The 21,549-nt window shown below is 37.4% G+C and overlaps 1 protein-coding gene across 2 annotated transcripts in view; it reads right to left on the reverse strand.

Moving 5' to 3' along the window:
• The window catches only part of ARL15 (ARF like GTPase 15), a 234,887-nt gene that overhangs the window by 148,128 nt on the left and 65,210 nt on the right, over positions 1–21,549 (reverse strand). For both annotated transcript variants that reach the window (XM_075021768.1, XM_075021769.1), the window contains 2 exons: positions 6,288–6,432; positions 3,467–3,526 (listed from right to left, as the gene is read on the reverse strand). In XM_075021768.1, the coding sequence (XP_074877869.1) occupies positions 3,467–3,526; positions 6,288–6,432 (205 nt within the window). The remainder of the gene's footprint in view (positions 1–3,466; positions 3,527–6,287; positions 6,433–21,549) is intronic.

Genomic DNA, 21,549 nt, shown 5'->3' on the forward strand with positions numbered 1-21,549 from the left:
TCCAACACTCCAATCATAGGAGCCATCCCACTATGTCTCTGTCCTACCAATAAGATCGTAGCCCTGCAGGCGTGCACACGTCTCTAACTCCTCTTGTTTATTTCCCATTCTACATGCATTTACATAGAGGTGTTTAAGTTGGGCCCCCGATGAAGCTGACTTTCTGGCTGGAATTCCTATCTGCTGCTCTTCAGGTGCTCTCCTGCTGACCTGTGAACCCTCTCCAGGCTCTGGGCATCTATTGCCGGCACTGGAATCAAACTGGTAGGAGTGGGATGGATTGAGGTTCCCCTCTCCCGGCAACTTTAGTTTGAAGCCCTCTTCACCAGCTTGGCAAGCCTATGACCAAAGATGCTCTTCCCCTTCTCTGACAGAGGGACCCCATCAGCCCCCAGTGGACCAGGTTTCTCAAAGCAATTTCCATGGTCTAAGTAGCTGAACCTCTGGCTGTGGCACCAGTTCTGCAACCGTTTGTTGATTCACCAGATCTGACTGGCCCTTTCAAACCCCTTGCCTTTGACCGGGTGGATTGATGAAAAAACTACCTGTGCTCCAGAGTCCTTTACCACCACTCCCAGGGCTCTGTAATCCTTCGTGATACTCCTCAGACTGCTCCTGGCTGTATCACCGGTGCCCATGTGAAACAGCAGCCTTATTTTATGGACTAGATTTTTTGAAAGGAAAGGGTAGGTTTTTTAATTTTTCACAGAGCAGGAAGGGCTTATTGGTATAGCAAAATAGAAACTTAAGAGAACAGACAGTTCAACTTGGTCAGTAAATACAACAAGACCTCCTTTTCAAGTCATTCAAGCAGGCCTACATTTGACTTGAAAGCTATATATATATAGTCTTACTTATTTGGGATCAAATTCAATATTTTTAAACAAAACATTTAACATTTATGAAATTGGAGAAAAAACTTATTTTCTGGTATGAAGGCAGCCTGGCTTAGGAAACAAACACAATTAAAAAAAATCAGAAACAGGATTTATTTTATTTTTTTTTTTAAATAATTCTAGTATCATGTACTTCAAAAGAAAAATTGCACAGCAAACTTTGCTCCATGTCCCTAATCCTAAAGGCTGATGAAGAGATAACCAGACCAGGAAGAGACAAAAGAAGAGAGACTGTTTTCTAAGCACTTTGCCTGAAAAATTACAATCCCCACAGAAATGAAGTAGTAAAACTTGGCTTCATTAGCAGCTCCAGAAGGCAACCAGTACAGTAAAAACTAGCACCATCTTTGACCTTGAGAAAGAATATTGCTTCAACCAAACAAAAAGTATACTATGCAGTCAGCATCTGTTTCACTTAACTGCTTGGCTGCTGAATATAAGAGCCTTAAACAGTATGACTTCTGCTGTAAGCTTTTTAAATATCAGCTGATAATACATTGCTGTACAGAGACATATGAAGCTTTCAGTTACCTAAACCTAAAAGACCATTTTAAAACAGAGTACCAAAAATGAGAACTATATGGAACTTCACCCTTTGAATAACATGCAACATCAGACAGTAGTTGTTAAAAACATGTGCCTTTCTACCTTCCTCCAAGTTTCCAGGATTGAACATCTGGACAAGACCTCCATAATACAGTAAAGAGAACTTAAGATAACAAGACCATAACAACTGAAGGCAAAAACCAGGAATAAGAACAAAAACGTAGGCTTCAACATCAGAAGCAGAAATTCCAGAATAAAATTTAGCAGTCATTAAGTATGTAAGCTGCTTTTCTTTACTTTCATACAGCAGCAAGAGAGAAACCATCCATACTCCAGAAAGCTCAGGCTTTACCTTCATCAAATAGGAACAACATCTCTCAACTAGAAGACTAAATGATGACCACCAGCTTTTGGAAGAAAAACAAATTTTTGGAAGCTTGCCTCAGGTCTCTCACCTAGGCAACGAAAAGCTATCAGAATTAGCATTCTTCTCCAGTGTCTCATAGGAAAAACAGATGACACCATTTCTAAGTACAGACATGTAAACACCCATAGTTAAAGGGAAAAGAAATGAAAAGGTGGAGTAAAAAAAATTCTGACAATCATTCTGTCTTTGGGAGGAGATAAATTGATGAAAAAACCAAATCAAATATTCTGGATTACTTCAGGACATCTTGTCATGAGACAAAGCACTCCATTGAGATAAGGTTTCTCATAACACACATACCTGCATAAAATATAAGTTGTATGATCAGAAAAGGTTAAGGAAGAGACTTTAACCAGGATCTGCTATAGAATACTCAGACTCAATTCTTGATGCAAAAACTGCATTTACCTCTACAAATTATATATTTCATAGAGACTAGGCAGCCAGATGTATAAACTGGGCTGCAAATGATTCACCCTATTTAAAAAAAAATTTAAAAAATGACCTAAACACACATTATGCAGATAACACATTCAAGCAGAAGCAACACTATCCCTGTGGAGTGGTCCCTTTATCAAAGAAAACTTCTGCTCCTTTTACAGGATACAGGCTCAAACAAAAACATGTATGTTTAAATCCATGGAGCAATGGTAGTAAAGAGGAAATGCTATCTTTTTAATACGTGCTTATTTTAACACCTTCTTGAAAGTTTCAGATAAGACAGCCATCATGAAACTTGATTTGATCTCATGAAACTTCCTTCAAGAACCAAGGTAACTTCTACCTCAGAGCATTTAAGAGAGGTTTCAACCTTGCTGAAAATCTAATGAAGATCAAGATTCCTTCTACTATATTTACATAGATAATAAAGAAGACCTACAGAAATTCTAGAATATAAAGAAGATCTATGTTGTTTTTTAATTAGAAGAACCATGTATGAAATTAGACTCCACAAGAACTCTCATTAGGAGAGTGTTTTCCTCCTTTTAACAGAGCTACCTCTTGATCACTTAAGACTCAGGGTCAGAACTGGGCAGCCAAATAGCTTATCTGTATACAGACAATTAAAAAAACCACAACTACGTAACAACTATCCCATCAAAACCCAATAAATCCTACAAGAAATTAAATCTCAAAGAATGTAACTCATTGGAAGTTGGCTGCCTTTGCAACACTTTCGGTGGTGCAGCAAGTATATTGGTTTTGCCAAATGTTCAGTTACGTGAGTCAGTGCTTCTAAGTAAAAGCTTATACGTACAATAAACACAGGGAATGCACCTCCTTGAGCTGCCATGTGGGCCGTAGTACAGCTACAGTCCAGTGCGTATTTCTGCGTAACTTAACCACTGCAATCCAAGAAATTACATTATGGAGATACACCACACTTACACACCTTCCGCTCTTCCTGCTTTTTACTTTTTGTTCTTTGTAGTCAGCACCTGTACAATTTTTCTCAACTTTATCTGCTGTGGTGAAACACAGGTTTTAAATTCCAGCCACAGTGATTTATCATTTTTAAATTTTAAAAAACTAACAGTTTGGTATGATGAGATCAAGACACTGCATGTTTTTATAATCAAATAAATAAATGCTATACCTCCAAGTTCTTTTATGTTCAAGATGGCATTCTGGAATGGCACAGCTTTTATACTAAAACCTAAGAACAGAAATACAGAGTATTAGTAGGTTAAAGATGCCATTTGAAATCAATTACATACATTCAGAAAAGACTACTTTTTCATCAAGAACCAGGATATTGCATATGAAATTCTGTTTCAATATGACATTTAAAAATATCAATTGGGGGGTGGGACGGGGCGAGAGGCAGAATAAATCAGTATGAACAATGAAATTTGCAGTGATACTATTAAATAGCTGGCACACATAAAATTCAGCACAAAACTTCCATCCAGGCTATCTACCATTTGGTAAGGAGTTAGTACTGAATATACCTTTATAAAGCCATCTTTTAATGCAGTTTTCAGCCTACTAATAATATGAAGCGATCCTTCTGCAATTTTTAGGTGATGGGGAAGACAACATGCAATTCAAATCACTTTTCTTCCATTTAAACTTTACAGGTTTTGGTTACACCTAGAGTATTAATCCTGTATATAAATGTTATTAACAGAAAGATCCTTTTACACACTTATGTTGTATGTATTAGAATGGTTACAAGCACACTAGAAGCATTTATGAATCCTCTATTAGCCTGTTACATGCTTAAAACTAAAAAACTTTTTTAAAAGTGTGTTTTCCCTTAACTGAAAATTCAGACAGCCAAGAGAAAGAGAATGTGAAAGGCTCCCAGCAATCCATCAATTTTTAGTGCATACATACATACAAGTGTATGTAATACTTTATATAGGAAAAAAATTATGTCTGCTTTTTCAGCATAAAACATCCAGATAGACAGTAAATTTATTTCCATCTAGACAAGTAGTTTCAACATGATTACATACCTGTGAATTGAGTAAATAAGTTTTGAAAAAAATGTGTTTTACTCTGAGTTAATTAGCTATTGTTTAACAGAAACAAGATATTTTTTCTCCCAGATCAGACCAGTATGACATTGCAGTACTCCAACCATGGTCAGTGCTAGATGCAGCAGAGGAAAGTGCAAGAAAATCTGAAGGGTAGAATTATGAAATATTTTTGTTGTTGTCTTAAAATAAATAAATCCTAAACTCTTCCTAGAAAGGAGAAAAATCTGGAATGGACCTGAGTGGTGTTGATAAGAAAAGTAAAAACACAGGTTATAGTTTGAAAACTGAGTGGAGAATTTGTCACATTTTATTCTTAGATTCTCAACAACATTTTCTCATACAGCAGAGATATGGTACATATGGGTAGATTTATTATAAGCTGAATAGCCTAGATATGCATCATTTTGGTTAGGATGCTGCCCAGTTTCTCCATTCCTCAAGTTGCCTAACTAAATAATGGTATTTTGTTGCACCTATCTAGAAGCATGTAAGAAATTTAATTTTAAAATTAATCATGTTTTCATTATTTCCTTTGCTAGATCTATACTGTTATTTATATTGCTGTTACTATTTCTTTCAGGGTCTAAATTGTTAAAGTACAATTTGCAGTAATTCCAGGTAACTCTAAAGATAAAGCTCGGGGGGGGGGGGGGGGGGAAGGCTGAATTATTCTACAATTTCCTTCTAACTTTTTGAGTAAGGCATTGACACCTTCTCCACACAATGAGGTGTCAGATCTCTTTAACATTCGCAATAACACCAATGTGAAGGCAATGGGTTAATTATTCATCACAGAAAAAAACCAATATTTTCTTGTACCTGGTTTAAGTTGTTTACTTACAGTTGTATTAAATAATCTTATGTTCTTGTAATTTAAACAAAGATTCAGTGAAAACCACTTAGGGTTGCTAAGGGACAATCATAAAATTCAAGCCCATGAACCACAGCTACAATATAAAGCCATGTAACTATAAACACAAATTACTCACAGAACACTCACTATCTGTTCCCTCAGCAAATCAACCTTAGTAAATCACTGTGGCCACAGAACCAGATTTCTTCCATCTCTACGACCTAATCTGTCCTCTTTCTGAACTTTGTAGCCAGGTATTCCTTTTTCTTAATCCACATGTTTGTTTCTGTTTTTTCTGGTGCTGTTTTATTTTTTTTGTTTTGGGAGGTTTGTTGTTTGTTTTGTTTTTTTCTTTTTAATTAAAATACCCTTTTCAGTATTAGGCATTCTGGTTCACCTGTATCAGCATGTATATTCAAATTTTTTTGACTTAAGATACCTTTTAGCTGTGGTTGTTGTGTCTGTTTCTATGTATCTTCTCAATACCACTGAAACTTTTTGTAAACTGATTCTCTGGTCGCAACCTACCTTTACTACATAAACAAGCCTCTTTGCTGATCTTAAAGAAATTATTATCACCAGAAATAAACATTTACATTACATTTATTCTTTTGGTTGCTAGCATATACCACAACGCAGTACTGGCCAAGTATGAGAAGAAATATACACCAACTTAAGTTTCAGAGCATTACTGTCCCATTCTAATTTATAGCACATTCTCCTCTTTTCTGTCCATAAAACAAGACTGCTCAAAAACCAAAAGTAAAAAGACAATAAAGAAACCTTTTAATGTGTGTCTACACTACCCTACTACTGTATGTTTCCAATGGTTTTACTTCATTACACCACAATTTATGTTTTGACTTTCAACACATTCAAAATTGTATGTATTCATGGATATTCCCCAATGTATGACCAAACACTGGAAGAGTAAGTAGTGGTAGCTTCAAAGCAATCCATTAGGCACTTTCCAAAGCAAGATAACTAAGCTGAAGTTCTCTACCACCCTTTGCTATATGTTTCAGAAGTTACCTTTGGGCAACGTTACAGTACACCATGGAATAAAGGCAACATCCTACCTGTGGTAGACACTATATTCTCCGGGCTTTCACTGCAAAGCTGTGACAGAAGACTTGTCTTGCCAGAACCAGTGAGGCCTATGCAAACCAAGTCATATTCAGGTCGTGGTGGTGGCGGTCCCTTGCAGCAAAGCGCTCTGAAACACTGCCAGGGTAGGGAAAAACAAACAAAACAGAAAAAAAAACAAAAGGAAGAAGTTACTTTTTTTGCAAATGTTTATTCAACAAGGTTCTAAAAATCAAGTTTATAAATTTAAAGCCATCGGAGGGAAGCAAATTATTATTTCAACTTACTATTTTGACAAAATCAACAATTAATAGACTGAGACTACCTCAACTAAAATCTGGAAAAACTTTATAAGAAAACATAAAAATACCTGTTAACTTCTCACCTAAGCCTCGTAGAGCTGGATTGAGGAAAGTGACGTCCATTTCCTGAACAGTATAAACAGTGCACATACAGAGAAATAAGCACGTGCCCTACTCAACTCTGCAGTTGGGTATGCACGATTTCATTCTTCCTGTACTAATTTCATGCAATACCTGGTGTAAACATCAGAGCAGCTTCTGAGCAGCTGCTGGCCAGGCTCTACCTGTTGTCACAGGGAAGAATCAGAGAACTTTGCTCCATTGATGTCCTTCCTGCGCTTGCTTTGTCATGGGTTTTACCTTACTATACCAGCTGTGTAAGAGTACAGCTTGTAAATAAATAAATTTTGCTGGATAAAGCTCTAGTCAAAAATAAGCAGATCTCTCACTTTCCCTGGTGAAGTATAAACTAATCACAATATAAAGAAAATAATTCTCTTCCACAAAGCCTACTTCAGAGTTCTGCTCACGTCGCGAACAGTATTGCCAAAGTAGGCCAAGCTCACCCACAGGGTCCTTTAAGCCCTTAGAAAGACTCATCGGACCTTTCTTTATATGTAATATGGAGAAGTTTTATGTAAAAATCTAAACCCTTATCATTCTGGGAAAGCTAGGAAGTTTACATTGAAGGTATGGGGTATAAGTACCTGCTAATGTCCAAGATAGACCTCCACCACCCCAATACATATAAATATCTCTTTCCCCAATATCTGCCACCTTCATATCAGAAAAATACATCTGCTGTAACAAGGAAGGGAAAACATGTTTGTGCAATCCCTCCTCTCTCACACATTCTGTCTTTAAATAGCCCCAGCTCTTGTCTTCCATCTTAACCACAAGCCAATCACCACATTGGGTAAAGAAATCCAGTCTTTACAACCTTAACCTACTTTGTCTACAAAGTGTAGACCTAGTTTGTCTTCATGGCTACCCAGGATCTCTCATTGAGGGCTACTGGAGGAGCAGAGAAACAGAAGAGACGTCAGTAAGGCACTGTTGCAAATACTGGGGCCTGGCTCTGTGATAAAGTCATCCAAAGAGAACATGATTACAAAAAGACAGCTCACTGAATGCAGAACTTCCATTGGATTTTTTCTGTATATATGTAGTAAGTTATACATGCTGTGAAAACAGTTTTCATTGGTTTAAAGAAGTAAAAGGTAAGTTCAGGGAAGGTTACGCAATTCCTTCAACACCTTTTAAAAACACGAAAGGAAATATTTTAGGAGTGAAAACATTTACAGTAGTAGTTCAGCTGAACAAAGGCAACAGATTTTGAAAATAAAAGCTTTGCCTCTATTAAAATTTGACTCAAATTATTTTTTCAAGAAGGTTTGCCCTTGTATGTGTGTTCATAGCTAAACGGAGTAAACATGCCTTCTAGCTTTACTCAGACATCAGTTTATACTTATCTCACAGATTCTACAAAGCCACAGCAAACATTCTACTCTGGTACTTAAGCGAGAAAGGCCAACTGAGTTCATTGCACAACATAAGCTCCTTCAAATAGAGTTTCCACTTAATGGATATCAGGCTGAAGGCCACATAAAATTCTTCGAAGCTTGCCAGAGCTCCTGAGGCTGTGTGTCAGGCCCTTTGCAGCCAGTCTTTAAAAAGGATTCAATTTGTCCCTGTCAGCACAGCATCTTTGCGACAACTTCTTGATGTCATATTGAAAAACATAAAAGAATAGATGAGCTGATGAAAGTCTGTGCTTCTCTCTGTCCAGAGACTGTGCCACTTCTTATGCAACCAGACACTACTCTTGTGGCCCCGACAACATTTAATAACCTGCAGTTCCATCAAAGGTAATTATTGCTCTTTGTAGAACATCTATGGAGGCTCTGTGGGTGACAGAGGGGCTCCACAGGCTTGTTTTGTAAGGGTCAGTATTTCTTTAGTGCAAATTCCTTAAGCCTAACTTAGTCTGGGGAATCTTTACATGCTGTTGATTAAACATATGAGCAAAAATCCAGGTCAAACTGCATGTCCAAAGCAGCATACATAGACACGCCACCCATTCACTCATCCTTCACCAGTAAGCACAGTTAGGTATGAAAGTTCCTGAGATACAGCAGACACAGAACCCCAGAAGACAGGGAAACTCCTCCCTCCAGACCTCTCTCATACGTTTTTTTTTTCATATGATTCCCCTGTCTTTGTTATATCCATGACTTTGTCCTTCTGCAAGGCTAATTTCCTTCACTAGATATTTTTGTTTCGTAGGAATGAAAACAAACTTTAAATATTCTTGCTTCAAAAAGCAGCTGAAATTTAAGCTGCTGTGTATAGCACTTGACATGAGAAATTCTACAGCGCATTTTAGGGGATATTTGTAATAACATATTTAATTTTTATAAACTTGTTCCGCAATCCTCCTTACTCAAACTCAATGAACATCTCTTCCATTGGAAATATCACTATACAAACAGTCTGATCACTGCCTTCCTGTTCTCTCAGCAGCTTAAAGTGACTTGGTCCCTAATAAAGTCAGGGCTATTTAAGATTCCATTACAGAGACTAAACCTCTATTGTCACAACTTTGGCAACTGCATCTAGTAGCTGCAGAGGATCTGTGGAGAGTAAAAAATTCAGAGGTCATTGACCATGCAAATAAAATTACATCCTATATTCTGCTTTTGATTATGGACAGGAAATGCATCCTGAAATATTTTATAAAGCATGGACTAGAGCTACGCCATTAGTTAAGATTTCATCACGTATTCCAGTGCAGTCTGAAATGCACAGAACTGCAAGAAATGTGTATTAGTAACTAAAGAAGCCATTCCTGAAATCCAAAACACAAATATATCAAAAACATTGAGAGAATTATTCAATTCACAATTAGCGCTCAGTCCTTTCCAAAACCAGTGTACTTTCCACTCCATTTGGACAACCCAAAGAGCGTAAGAGCAACATGAACACCTGACCGCTCTTGAAATACTTGTCAGATATGGACCTGGAAGTCTCTTTCATTGACTCCCAAGCCTGATCTGCTCGATGAGTGACTGTCCAATAAAAGGCTGCCTTTTAGGTATTATAAAACAAACTCTGAACCCAAATGAGGCCACGTGGAGGGACTGTTGGAGAGGACAGAAAGAAAACATTTAACCACCATGAATATAGGGGGTCAAGCAGAGCTAGCTGGCATAGTCACTGAAATGTCGTTTGCGATATGGTCATGCATTTCAGCCCCACTGCGAGCAACAAAAAAGGAACAACATTTTTTTGAGCCCTTCCATCCTATCAGGGTAACACCTTACTTACTTTAGAGGGAGAGACATGTCAAAGTGTCAGTTTTGATGATTTTTGAGAACATCACTCTCAAAAGTCTTTATAGACATTGGATGGGAAGAAGAAGCAGGCAAAGAGAGGCAGGCAGGGACAGTCTGGAGTTAATTTTTCTTTTTCTTTTTTTTTTTTTTAAATTAAGCAGCAGATTTTAAAGTACTGAGCATAAAACAATACAGTATCTTGAAAAAATGTATGCATTTAGCCAGTTTGGGGAAAAAAAAGGATGTATTTATCCAGGAAACTGGGAGTAATTAGGTGCTGCAGTCTGCAGAAAGCTGTGCAATATTCAGTACCACTGTTACTTTCATGTTACTTGTATGTGTGCATGTATGCTGCATGTGCACGTATAATCATCTGCAATAGCTAAGGGAAGTCAGCCAGTCCTACTCCTGCTTAGGAATTTCCATCCCAACCTGATGGTTCCAGTTTTAGGTGGATCAGTATTTGAGCTGACAATCCTAGTCAGTGTCCCTTTAAAGCCCTATGAGGATTTCCTCCAGGAAAAGCATTAAATATTGTGTCTATAACAGGGGTGGCCCAACACTTCTGATGTATGTGCTGCTCAGAGATCACATATTGAAGCTCTGGTCAGCAAACATCCCTGAATTACTACTCTCTCCAACACATTACACTGCCTCCAGCCATTGAGTCTGTCTTTGCCTACTCATTGTACTTCTCGTTTCACTCTCCTTTTGGGGGTGAAATACTCCATTATATCTGCTTTGTTCTGAACCCATCTTCTGTCTGTTTCTTTTGTTGCCACTATTTAATAGGGACAAACAGAAGCAAGGGATTTCATGCTTAGTTGGTTAAACACACACACTCTCATGCAAAAATACCCTAAGTTAGTGCAACATTAATGCTAACAAACCAAGCATTCAGAGCTCTTGAAATCCAGAATTAAGGCTGAAAGCTCAACCATAACTCTGCTCCCCTCCCCCTCTCACTTATACTCATGTATATTGTCTCCCTTTACATTTTATTTTTCAGTTAAGGTATCTTTGAAAAAAACAAACTTCTAGTACCCAGCACACACTTATATCCACAGGACTGGTTAATCATGTAAAGCTGTTAGTGAAAACTCAAGGAGATTATTAAAAAAAGTCAAATTTACACACAGCAGGCTCCATAGCTCTGATGTTGTCTGAGATCACACAAGCGCAAAGAAATCTCAAAACTTGGAAGAGATAATGTGAAAGGTGGGGGAAAACAATGAAGGTAGACAGTTATGCTAAGGATAGGAAACAACTGGGGACAGCAGTGGTATAATTGAATGCAGATAATAAAATACTCAAGGCACCTGAATGAAATTACACACAGCTAGGAGAGAGGGCAAAAAGAAGGGATATTTAAATAAACTAAATTTTAACTGTATGAATACCTTAATGTCAAATTAGTACAACAGAATCTATTCATTTGTGTGAGCTAAAGCTGCAGACTCTTAAGTTTCTACACTGCTGCACAGGTGGTTTTACCACTACAAAAAAGGGGAGGAAGAGCAAGCAAACTACCAATTTTAAGACATGCAACCAGTGATAGTGCTTTCATGTTTTCAAAACATCAGATTGGTAAGGTTCATATTCATCTATGTGACAACAGTAATGAGGACAAAACCTAACAGATTGCTGTTCATTTTGTGGCTACCAACAGAGATGAATGAATAGTCACATAGCCACTGCCATCCTGAAGTAATGTTCAGCACAGATGAAAATACTAAAATCATGACCAGTCCAACAGCCCACAACCTCATTAAACAGTGACCACTATACTCAAGCTCCTCCATCCCAATACAGACGAACGATCCGAACTCCAGTAGAGGGACCCCAGCTCAAGGCCTGCTAACCTACAGCAACACTCCCCCAACTGGACAAAGCAATCCTCTTCTTTAACCTGGCTAATCTTCCTAAGTGCGTGGTCAGCCCACTGGTTGAACCCAAGAGTACTCTTCCTCTACATGCACCTAAATGTCTTCAATTTTCTACCAGCCCATGCTGCAGGAAGACAGACAAATATGGCATTAAAGACAGAATAATACAAAATGGGACAGAGAAAAAAAAATTTTAATGAAGTGAGGCAGTTTTACAGAGCAAACAGAGTCCTGCTGATGTCCTACCTTATAGAAATGTTACAGGACACTAAAATAGCAACGTATTGTTTAGAGCAGGAATCTCAAATTCTTCCTTCAGACCACTAAGAAATACATTTGGATTCATTGGTTGAAATTATCCACCAACTTGTCAAAAACTTCTTGGTATTTCACAGGAGCCATGCTTCTGGAGTCTCAAAAGGGGCAATCACACCTCAAATGACTTTCAACATCTCTATGTGGTCACCAGCTGAACAAGACATAAGAAACAGACTCAAGTACCAAAACCAGACATATGACACAGCCCTACTCATTCTTCAACATATTTGACAACTCTGCTACCAGCAGAGAAGGTTTGGAGGAAATAAGGTCAAGACAAAAGAACCGGCTGACTTTTGATATGCCAGACATGCTGTTCAGAGCATATCACTTCAAAACACTTCATGGTCATGACGCATTGTTCCTTTGAGTGATGATAATACAGAGTGCACTGAATCCTGTCCAAAATCCAGAACAAATTTTGGATTTCTCAAGAAAATAAAGTCTTCACTATCTCAAGGATAAAATAAAGTTTCCAACTCAGTTTTTCATGCTTAAGCTAGTGGCTGCCACATTGCACAAGGGTGAAGGACAGTATCTTTGTTTGTATAGCAATTTGGCAGAAGGCAGGAGATTATCTGTTTTATCTGGTATCAAAGGGACTGCTCTGGGGTGAAGGCTTCACCCAGAAGTTCAGGGCTTTAGGAACCACAAGAATTTGATAAATGCAGTCAGAAACATAACTTCCCTTGAAGAAGATGTAAGGCAACAGAAGTCCTTTCTTTACTATCAGCCAAAACAAATCACAAAGCCTCATGTCCAAAATTAAAAATGAGCCTCTCTGACCTTAACCTCTTGCATCCTCCCTATAAATGAAAGAAGAGCAAAACCAAATGACTCTCCATGCCATTCACACTGTGCTTGAAGAAAGCATGTAGGAAAACAATTATCAAGTTCTGGATGTACGCAGATATTCAGTGCAATAGTATGATTTAAAAGCCTACATAAAATAAAATAGCAAATGGCTATGAAACACCAATGCTGAGTCAGCAAAATAGTTAAACATATGCACAGGTGCTACTCTGAACAGGAGAATACCATCACTTGCTTCACTGCAGTGTCAAATCAAGCTCCAAGGGGGTTGTCAGGACACTTCTAGATTTCATCAAGTGCTGAGTTATTGTTCAAGTTGTTTCCTCTCTGACAGTTTGGTTTCCGTTCGTTTTGCTGCACAAGAGTAACTCATCTCTTTCACCCCATCAGTCCATTCACATTTAACAGCTAGAGACAAAGGCAACAACAACAAAAAAATGAACAGAAGCCTTTGTAAACAGTTTAACAACCTAAGGAAACAACCACCATACTAAAAAAGCCCAAAGAATCATTGAAAATACCAGCAAAAAAGGCAGTAGCAGCACCACTGAAATGTGCAAAAGTCAAGCATGTGGCACCTCCTGTCACTTCTAATTTCTAGTCAAGATGAAAGTTATAGAGACTTTTTTTTTTTAAATATATTCATCCATGTCCCATCCCGTCCTGTCTCCTGTTGCCCCCCGTGCCCCCCCCCCAAAAAAAAAGCAGCAGTTCAGAGCTTTCAGGCTTGCTAATAGTCATCCCTTTACAGTTTCTGTGCCAAATCATAAAAAGCTTTTCCATGATTCACGTGCGTTACAAGGTGGGTTACAGAATACTTTTCTTTCGTTCAGCATAGCAAGAATAATTACTTGTGTTCTATAAGCTCACATGGGATCACAAAACCAGAAAGAAACAAACAGACCACTTGGTGTTCGTTGATTTTTCTAATTAACACTGACTATGTGTCACCTAAATGCAACAGCACACTTTGTTTCTTTCCTCTCCCTGAAAACTATTTGGTACACAAGATTCTGGACATCCATATTTAATATACACAGCACACATGCTATTACTTCTCTAATAATATAAAAAAAGAGGATTTATGGAAACAGTACGGTGATATATCCAAATCCCATACCCAAATGGATCAAAGAACCTCAAAGAAATAAGATTAGCAAAATACTTCAGGTGCAAACAGAAATCCAGATGTACGCTAGATGAAAAGGAAGGTAAATGAAGACTTGCATTGTATTCCATACATTAAAAAAGAAAATAAGAAGAAAGGCCACTGCTGCTATCCTACACTGAAATTGCTAGGCAAATTCAAAGTACACTAGGAGAGTAAAACCTATCACCAAGTGTGAAGTGAGATTTCTGCAGGTTACAATAGGATTTATGCAGCAAAAAAGGTCTCAAAAATTTTCAGTTAAGTTAAAATGAACACAAATTCATGTATGTGAAACATAGTTGGCAAAAGCACAAGGAATGGCCAAGTACGAGAAACAAGAGAAGTGTGCATTCATGCACCGATAGCCATAAAATCTCAAAGGGGATTCAGGTGATACCAGTTAATACGTCCCCAAGAAAAGTAACAAGATCTGAATTCTTCCACCCACTGTATCAGTAGCATTACAGAAACAGACAAACTCCAGAGAATTTTTTTCACCCAACTTCAGCCCACGCTTCCAGAGCTGTTGGACATCATAATTGTAACTAAAAGAAAAGAGCTCCTGGGCTGCATGTGTGTCTCTTGAGTATCAAAAAGCAAAGGAACCTGGAGAAACTCCAAGTGTGTTTCGAGGGAAAAAGAAGAAATATCTAATGTTTACCTAAGGCAACGTTTCCTCTGAGATTAAGCCCCAGGATATTTCATGTTCTTTCTGGTGAAAGAATTCAAAACTAAAATTTACCATCAAATCTGAGAAAAAGAAGAGGAGAAATCTCTAAGAACAGCAGACCAGACTATTTTCTATGACTACCAGTTTTACTGAGCATGTTCATAGCTGAGGTAGAATACTAAGTACAAAGATACTGTTGGTATCAAAGAAAATCTGTACAAAAAAGCAAAACAGGAGAGAAGGACCCATTGAAAAAGGACAAAACCTAAAAGTTTTAGAATTTCTTTGCAAAATACCATAGAGCAAAATTAAACAAAATTATGATGGTGTGATGGTATATTAAAAATTAAAGTACCGTTTCAACTATCGCTTTTAAACCTACCTGCTCAGGGGTCCCAGTTAATAATTCTCTCTTTGCTCATACAGCACAAGAAGCACACCATAGCAAATTTAGGTATTACCCAACCAAGATGTTAGCAAATCAATTAATGTTTGGCTACTCTAAAATTATCAGGACGCAAGGGAAAGAACATACCAGTAGATACTGATGCAAAAAAAAAAAGTTACTAAAATAGAAACAGTCCATGCAGTTAACATTTAAATATAAGGGTGAAAAGCATTACTAGTATACACGCAGCCTAAGAAGAAGCAACGGGAGCATTTAGGTAAAAAGAGGAGGTTGACAGAAGAACAAATATAGCTGGATTTTGCAGGCAGCACAAGTCTTCTCGCCAAAGAATTCTTCTGCTTGTAACATTGAAGACTATGGATGGTATGTCAGCGTGCCCCCTCTGTGGCGTAGACAGCCCAAACCTACAAGTTTCTCCTGGTGAAAACTACAACCACTTTTTATCAGTTAAGGGGCATGAAATACTTCAAACCACAGGAGGGTATCACTAAGCCAGAATTTTTTTTTTTTTTTGGGGGGGGGGGGGGCGGGGGGGGGTGAAGATCCACTTTTAGTCTCACAGCTGCTGAAAACCTTTTCAGGGGATTCAAATTTTTCTCCTTTGGATAGGTGCACCATCCAGGAAGCTCTAGCAAACACACGCTTTTAAACAGAGTAAAAGTCCTCAGCCTGAAACCTTCCTGTGCCACCCCTTTCCCAATGCTACTGCTTTCACTGACAGTGTGCTGTGTGTCTGTTTTTTTAGATAATTATTACACAATAGTTTCATAAAAGTTCTCTTAAGTTAAAAAAGCAACAGGTTGTTACTTAAGAATATACCTTGTGTTGATGAAATACAACCATAAATCCAAGCCGAAATAAACTCAACATGCTACACAGGTAACTGAGCACAGCTCTGGGGTGCTCAGTCCCTCACCTGCTTTAATGCACAGCTGTGAGAGATTTAATACTTGTTTTAAGGATGCTGCAAACACCTCAGGAAAAACTGACTTGCTGCTTCTTATTGCAACAAAAATTTTACCATTTATTCTAGATCAGCATAAATCTTGCCAAGCTAAGAAACTCCTCCTTTTGCTGGCTAGAGAGAAAATTTCACTGAGGACCAGGGAGAAATGCCATCATGATGAGAGTCTACCAGAGAAACATAAGCAATCTGGACCTGGTGGCATAATTCAGAGTGAGACAATGAATAAAAACAGGCTTCAGAAATGGAAGATAGCTCTCTTTTAGAGACTAAGGCATATGATTAATTGTAAAAATGGAACACTGGCTTTAACTCAATATTTTTATTTAAAGTATTTTTAATTTTTTACATTCACTTCCCTAAGGACTGACAGATTATTAAAGAATTGTAATAAAGAACTGGAAGCTAGGATTTTGTAATATAAAGGTGTGACAGGGAAACAACATTTACAGTGAAACTTCCATAATTGCCAATTACCTACATACCAGGAGATCAGTATTTTTAAAGTACAAGGAATATACAGATTATAAGAAGAGATGCACACAGTTCTTCTCATGCCACAGAGATTTTTCACAGAAGAGAAAGCATTCACACAGCTCACAAGTCTTTCTCCAAAGCAATTTATAACAATGAAAAGATAGGACAAGGCACAGGATATATCGTACCATTTTATACAGGGATTAAGGAGTGCAGCACAGTTTGATTATGTTATTGGTTAATAAAATTACAAAGTGTAGGATTTAAGAAGAAACTAACTGCACTAAAACGTGTCAGATAAAGATCACAGTAACTGAAAAAGCACCAGAAGTATTTTACTTTCTTAAGTAATAATAATATAGTCCTCTCTATTTGAAGAGATGTGTAAATGATCACGTTCCCTCATCCTTCCAAGAAATTCTTAAGCTCATGTTATCAAGTTTATTGCTACAAAAGCATACAGTCACAAATTATGCCTTAAAGAGAGCAATGCTTAATCAGGAAGAAAGGGCAATCTATAAAAGCAGGGGAAAAGAGACATTTGAAGAAAAAAAGTATTTCAGAATAAATGCCTTCTCTAAACATTCATTAAATTAAGAGACATTAAACCTTGTTTTCCTAGTGGGCTGCACAAGATCCTTATACCTAGGTGGAATCATCATGCACATAGATGAACCTTCACTTGGTAGGTTTGCAGAGCAGAGACAAGAACAAGATGCTGCTGTACTACCATCAATAAAAACACTACCTCAGCAAGGTAGTAGGAAGCAAAACTCTGCACCAAACCCACAGCCCAACAGTGTAAGAGTTGGTAGTGAGGCATCAGCTCTACATACAACCTCCTTGGACTTGCACAGTTGAGCAGGAAGTGGAGGGGACTTTCTGGATAGATACTGAACCAAAGGAATTAAAAAAGAGGAGAACCTTCAAGACTTCAGTCACTTCCAACTCTGCAGGTCGAGAGCAGAAAGATTAAAATTTTAAGTAGCTACTGCAAAAGAATGTTTTCTACTCATTTTCATACAGGAGTTTATAAAGCCTGTATAAATGAGAAAAACATGCTGTTTGGAGTGCTCTGGCAAGAGGCAAAATTTCTGGTGCCCAATGTAAAGCATGAGCTCCTATGGCTCCTACAACAGAGGAGCTGAAGCACCTACAAATTGTGTCAGGTCACTATCCTCAACTGGTGAATGCCAACGAAATCAAACTAAAAAATATGGAGCAACATATAAAAAAGCATAAGCCTGACTATTCCTTGAGCCTTATGCAGTTAGGCAGAATGCTGGAGCAGAAATTCTCCTGCCACTATTAACTACACTGCTCAAATCTGAAAATTTGCTAACAGCTACAGTTTTCCTGTTGAATTTTCCAAGTTCCTTACCATAGGAAACTAAAAAAACCTGAGATCTTTCAAGCAATTTAGTGAACTCTCTACACCTGGAGATATTTTGACAAAAAAGAACAGAATACACAGGCAGACAATTCAAGATGAAGCAAAACTTAAAGACGTTCTAGTGAACACATGCTGTCTCAAGTTCACAAATTAAAATGGATTCTCCTAAAAAACAGTGAAAGGCCTTTGATTATTATGAGGCAACTTGTGATTTCCAAAACTAATGTGCCTTTGCCTAAATTTTTAAACCAACAAGCTAGCAGTGAGTTGGGTTATTTTTTAACTTTATTCTTAGAAACAAGCCAGCAAATTTTATTAAACCTAATTTTAAACATAGCTAACCTCACAAAGTTGAGGATAATGTCAGCCTGAACAGTAAAATTCAGCCAAAGAGCTGAAAAAAAAAGACCTAAGAATACTAGCATAAAGGGGAAAAACTATGTTGTTATTAATGTATTACTTCTAGTGAAATAGTACTGAAGTCCAAAGTGATCCAAACCACAGTGCAATGCATGTAAAGCAGCAAAGGCTGTAAGTTCCACACACTAAAGAGAATAATTATATCGCTTTTTTTATTATTTTGTTCAGACTTGGAATTTGGTTTTGGGACTGATTCAACCTATATGTAGTTCAAAAGAGTCAAGTCCTTCAGCATAGAAACATGGTCTACAAAAAAAAAGGCTAGATCCAAATCTCGGTGCTAGTTTCTTCTTAGAGGCAACAAAAAATACAAGAACATGACTGTGATGTCCATGTAGCACAAGGAAACTAGAGTAATTTAAAGTAGTTTATTGTAAGAGGACACAACTGAGCTTAGAGGTCTCATATTTGACTCTTGTCCAGAAACAGGACTCAAAATGAACTATTAAGCTGTAGTTTAAATGTTTGAAGATTTTTCAGCTGGGGACATTATGCAGCCTTAAATGGTAAAAACATTTAAGTCCTATCCCAAGAAAAATCCTAGGAAAAATAATCTTCTACAAATGAGATGAAGTTCCAACAGACCATAAATTGATTTGGAAATGTTCACATTAGAAGAATCACGTTGACAGCAATAAGCACAGTGTTGAGTAGTATGAAACCAGGTAAATAGTTTTGCACTAAGTGTACATATGAAGTCCATTGTAAAAACATTAAAACTTACTTGGACTTCCAGGCACACTGAAGTATTTTAATGATGAATGTATCATGATTCTTCTTCCTGCTGTCTACTGCTTTTCTCTTCTGCTAAGCCTTACATTCCAGCCTAATAGCAACATATTTTCTACTCCAATCAACCATACTATTCAGTGGTATTTCCTAGAAAAATTTTTCTTGTGTGTCAGATAAACACGGTGGAAAATCCTTCAGGGACAGCTTGATATACCACAGATTCCAGTTGAAATAATACTGAAGCAAGAAATTAAGAATTTCCTTAGTGAACCTATCAGCATAGAAAATGGAGTAAAAGTATAGGCATTTTAGCAAAATTTAACTGTATCAAGCATGTGACTTGGACTTCACTCCATAATTTTAGAGCTATGTGGATTCAAAAGGATCAGAAAAGTCATGCTGTGTGAAAGATCTACTGCAGTAAAAATAAACTGAAAGGTCTACACAAGCAGCATTATGGTATTAACCTATTACACAACCATGCATGTTTCATTTGGAAAAGAAAAGCAGCTCATATGTGGAATTTTAGAAGAGCAAAGCCCTTTTCATAATTTTCTGGTTAAAAATAATTTGGTGATACCTGACTAGACAAAAACAATGACAAAAAGAAGTTACCTTGCTGGTGCCATGCAGAATCTCATTAAGGGTAAACAAAAATGTATTCTTTCTTTAAGGAACTGATGAACTTCTATCAACAATTAAATACTCCATTAAATCAAACTGCTCGTAACAAAGAACTGTGTGAATTTGCTGTGCAAGTCATTAATCAGTGCTCTCATAGAATTCGGTGCTGCCTACATTTTCTAGAATTAGACCTGCAAGTTTCCCCACTTTTACACATGTTCAAAGAATTTAACATTATTAGACTGTCATAAATGACTTAAGATTTTTGGCAGGCCATCTGCTGTAATAGCTTTGAATTTCCCTTAAGTGCTTATTGTGGATGACTTATTTTAACAAGAATTAGCACTACCTTGTGGCTCAGACAAAATCTAAACTCTTAACTCCTTTGCATCACTAACACACCAAGTGAAGGACAATGTTATATATGTAGTATTTGTGTAAGGTAAATTAAGATACATGACATGCTGTGTACATTGGACATTCTTTTGATCTTAACTTGAAACTATTACGCCTTCTAAAGCAGAGTAAGACCATCTCCACATGCTTGGTCTGTATACTTTGTATCTCTGGTCAGCAGAGTAAGAACTCTAGAAAATTTTAAAAGAAATACTTTGCCAGTCACAGTAGGGTTAAAAAACAAGCAAGATCGCTAACGCTTACCATTCCACAAATTCCAACTATATTTGAAAAATCATACCAGTCCTATTCTGCATTCCGAATTTCTGCAATATTCATTAGTTTCAGTGCAAGACTGATTGGCTCTTAATGTTTCCTGTGTTGGTTGTGCTCTAAATCTACTTTGTTACTGTAGTATACAGAAGAATTTAATCAGTCTTCCCCAAAAGAATCTCAGCAACTAGAGCTATTTCAGTGGCTCATTACCTACTATTAAAAACAGACTTCATCAATGATACCTTAGGAGAGTGAAACAAAAACCATATTGCATGAATTTGTTTTTAAAGAATTCGATGTCATCATTTTTGCCATTATAAATTGATACTGAAAACAAATACTGGCAAAGAAACCGTAAGTCCTATACTTTCTTGATTCCTCCATTGCCCACGCACAGGAAAAATTACCACTCTAACTAACACTGCAGAATCATCCCCTTCCAATAGAGACAAGAGATGAGAAGATTTCAAAAACGAATGAGCAAAATCTTTTATTTTCTATTCTGTCACAAGGAGTAAACTCAGTTTACACTTTTCAAACCATGTTTTCCCCTCAAAAAACACTGATGTAATGATGTGCAGTTTTCAACTACTTTACACTGTTTATCATGTGGCAGAAATGTCAACCATACACTTTAGCATTTCATACTGATTGGCTTGAGTGTTCTCCACTTTGTGAGCGAACAGGCATACAACTTTGCCCATTCTCAACGCATGGAACTTGGGACTTGGGGCAGGGTGAAAAGTTTCACTCGGAAACCTAAGCATCTAAAAGTTTTAGAGATGTTCAACATGATGATGGTGAAGTCTCCTGTAGTATTTCAGTGGCTTTTCACACATCATCTAGTGATTATACTTCTCTTTACCAGCTGAGCCAATATTCAAATAATTTATTACAGAATTTTTATTCTTAGGTCTGTAGGAAGACATTTTAGAACACTGCAGCAAGTTCCAATTGTTTTTTCTGTACTTTTATCTAGTCTAATAACACAGGAAAATGTGCTTAATTCACTTCAGTCAGTGCTTCTACCCAAACACCCGAAGAAAAGTGTTTCAATACCGAAAAGCCACTATTCCCTTGTTGTGCTTAT

This window comes from Buteo buteo, chromosome Z (assembly GCF_964188355.1).
Source record: "Buteo buteo chromosome Z, bButBut1.hap1.1, whole genome shotgun sequence".
Taxonomy (NCBI): Eukaryota; Metazoa; Chordata; class Aves; order Accipitriformes; family Accipitridae; genus Buteo; species Buteo buteo.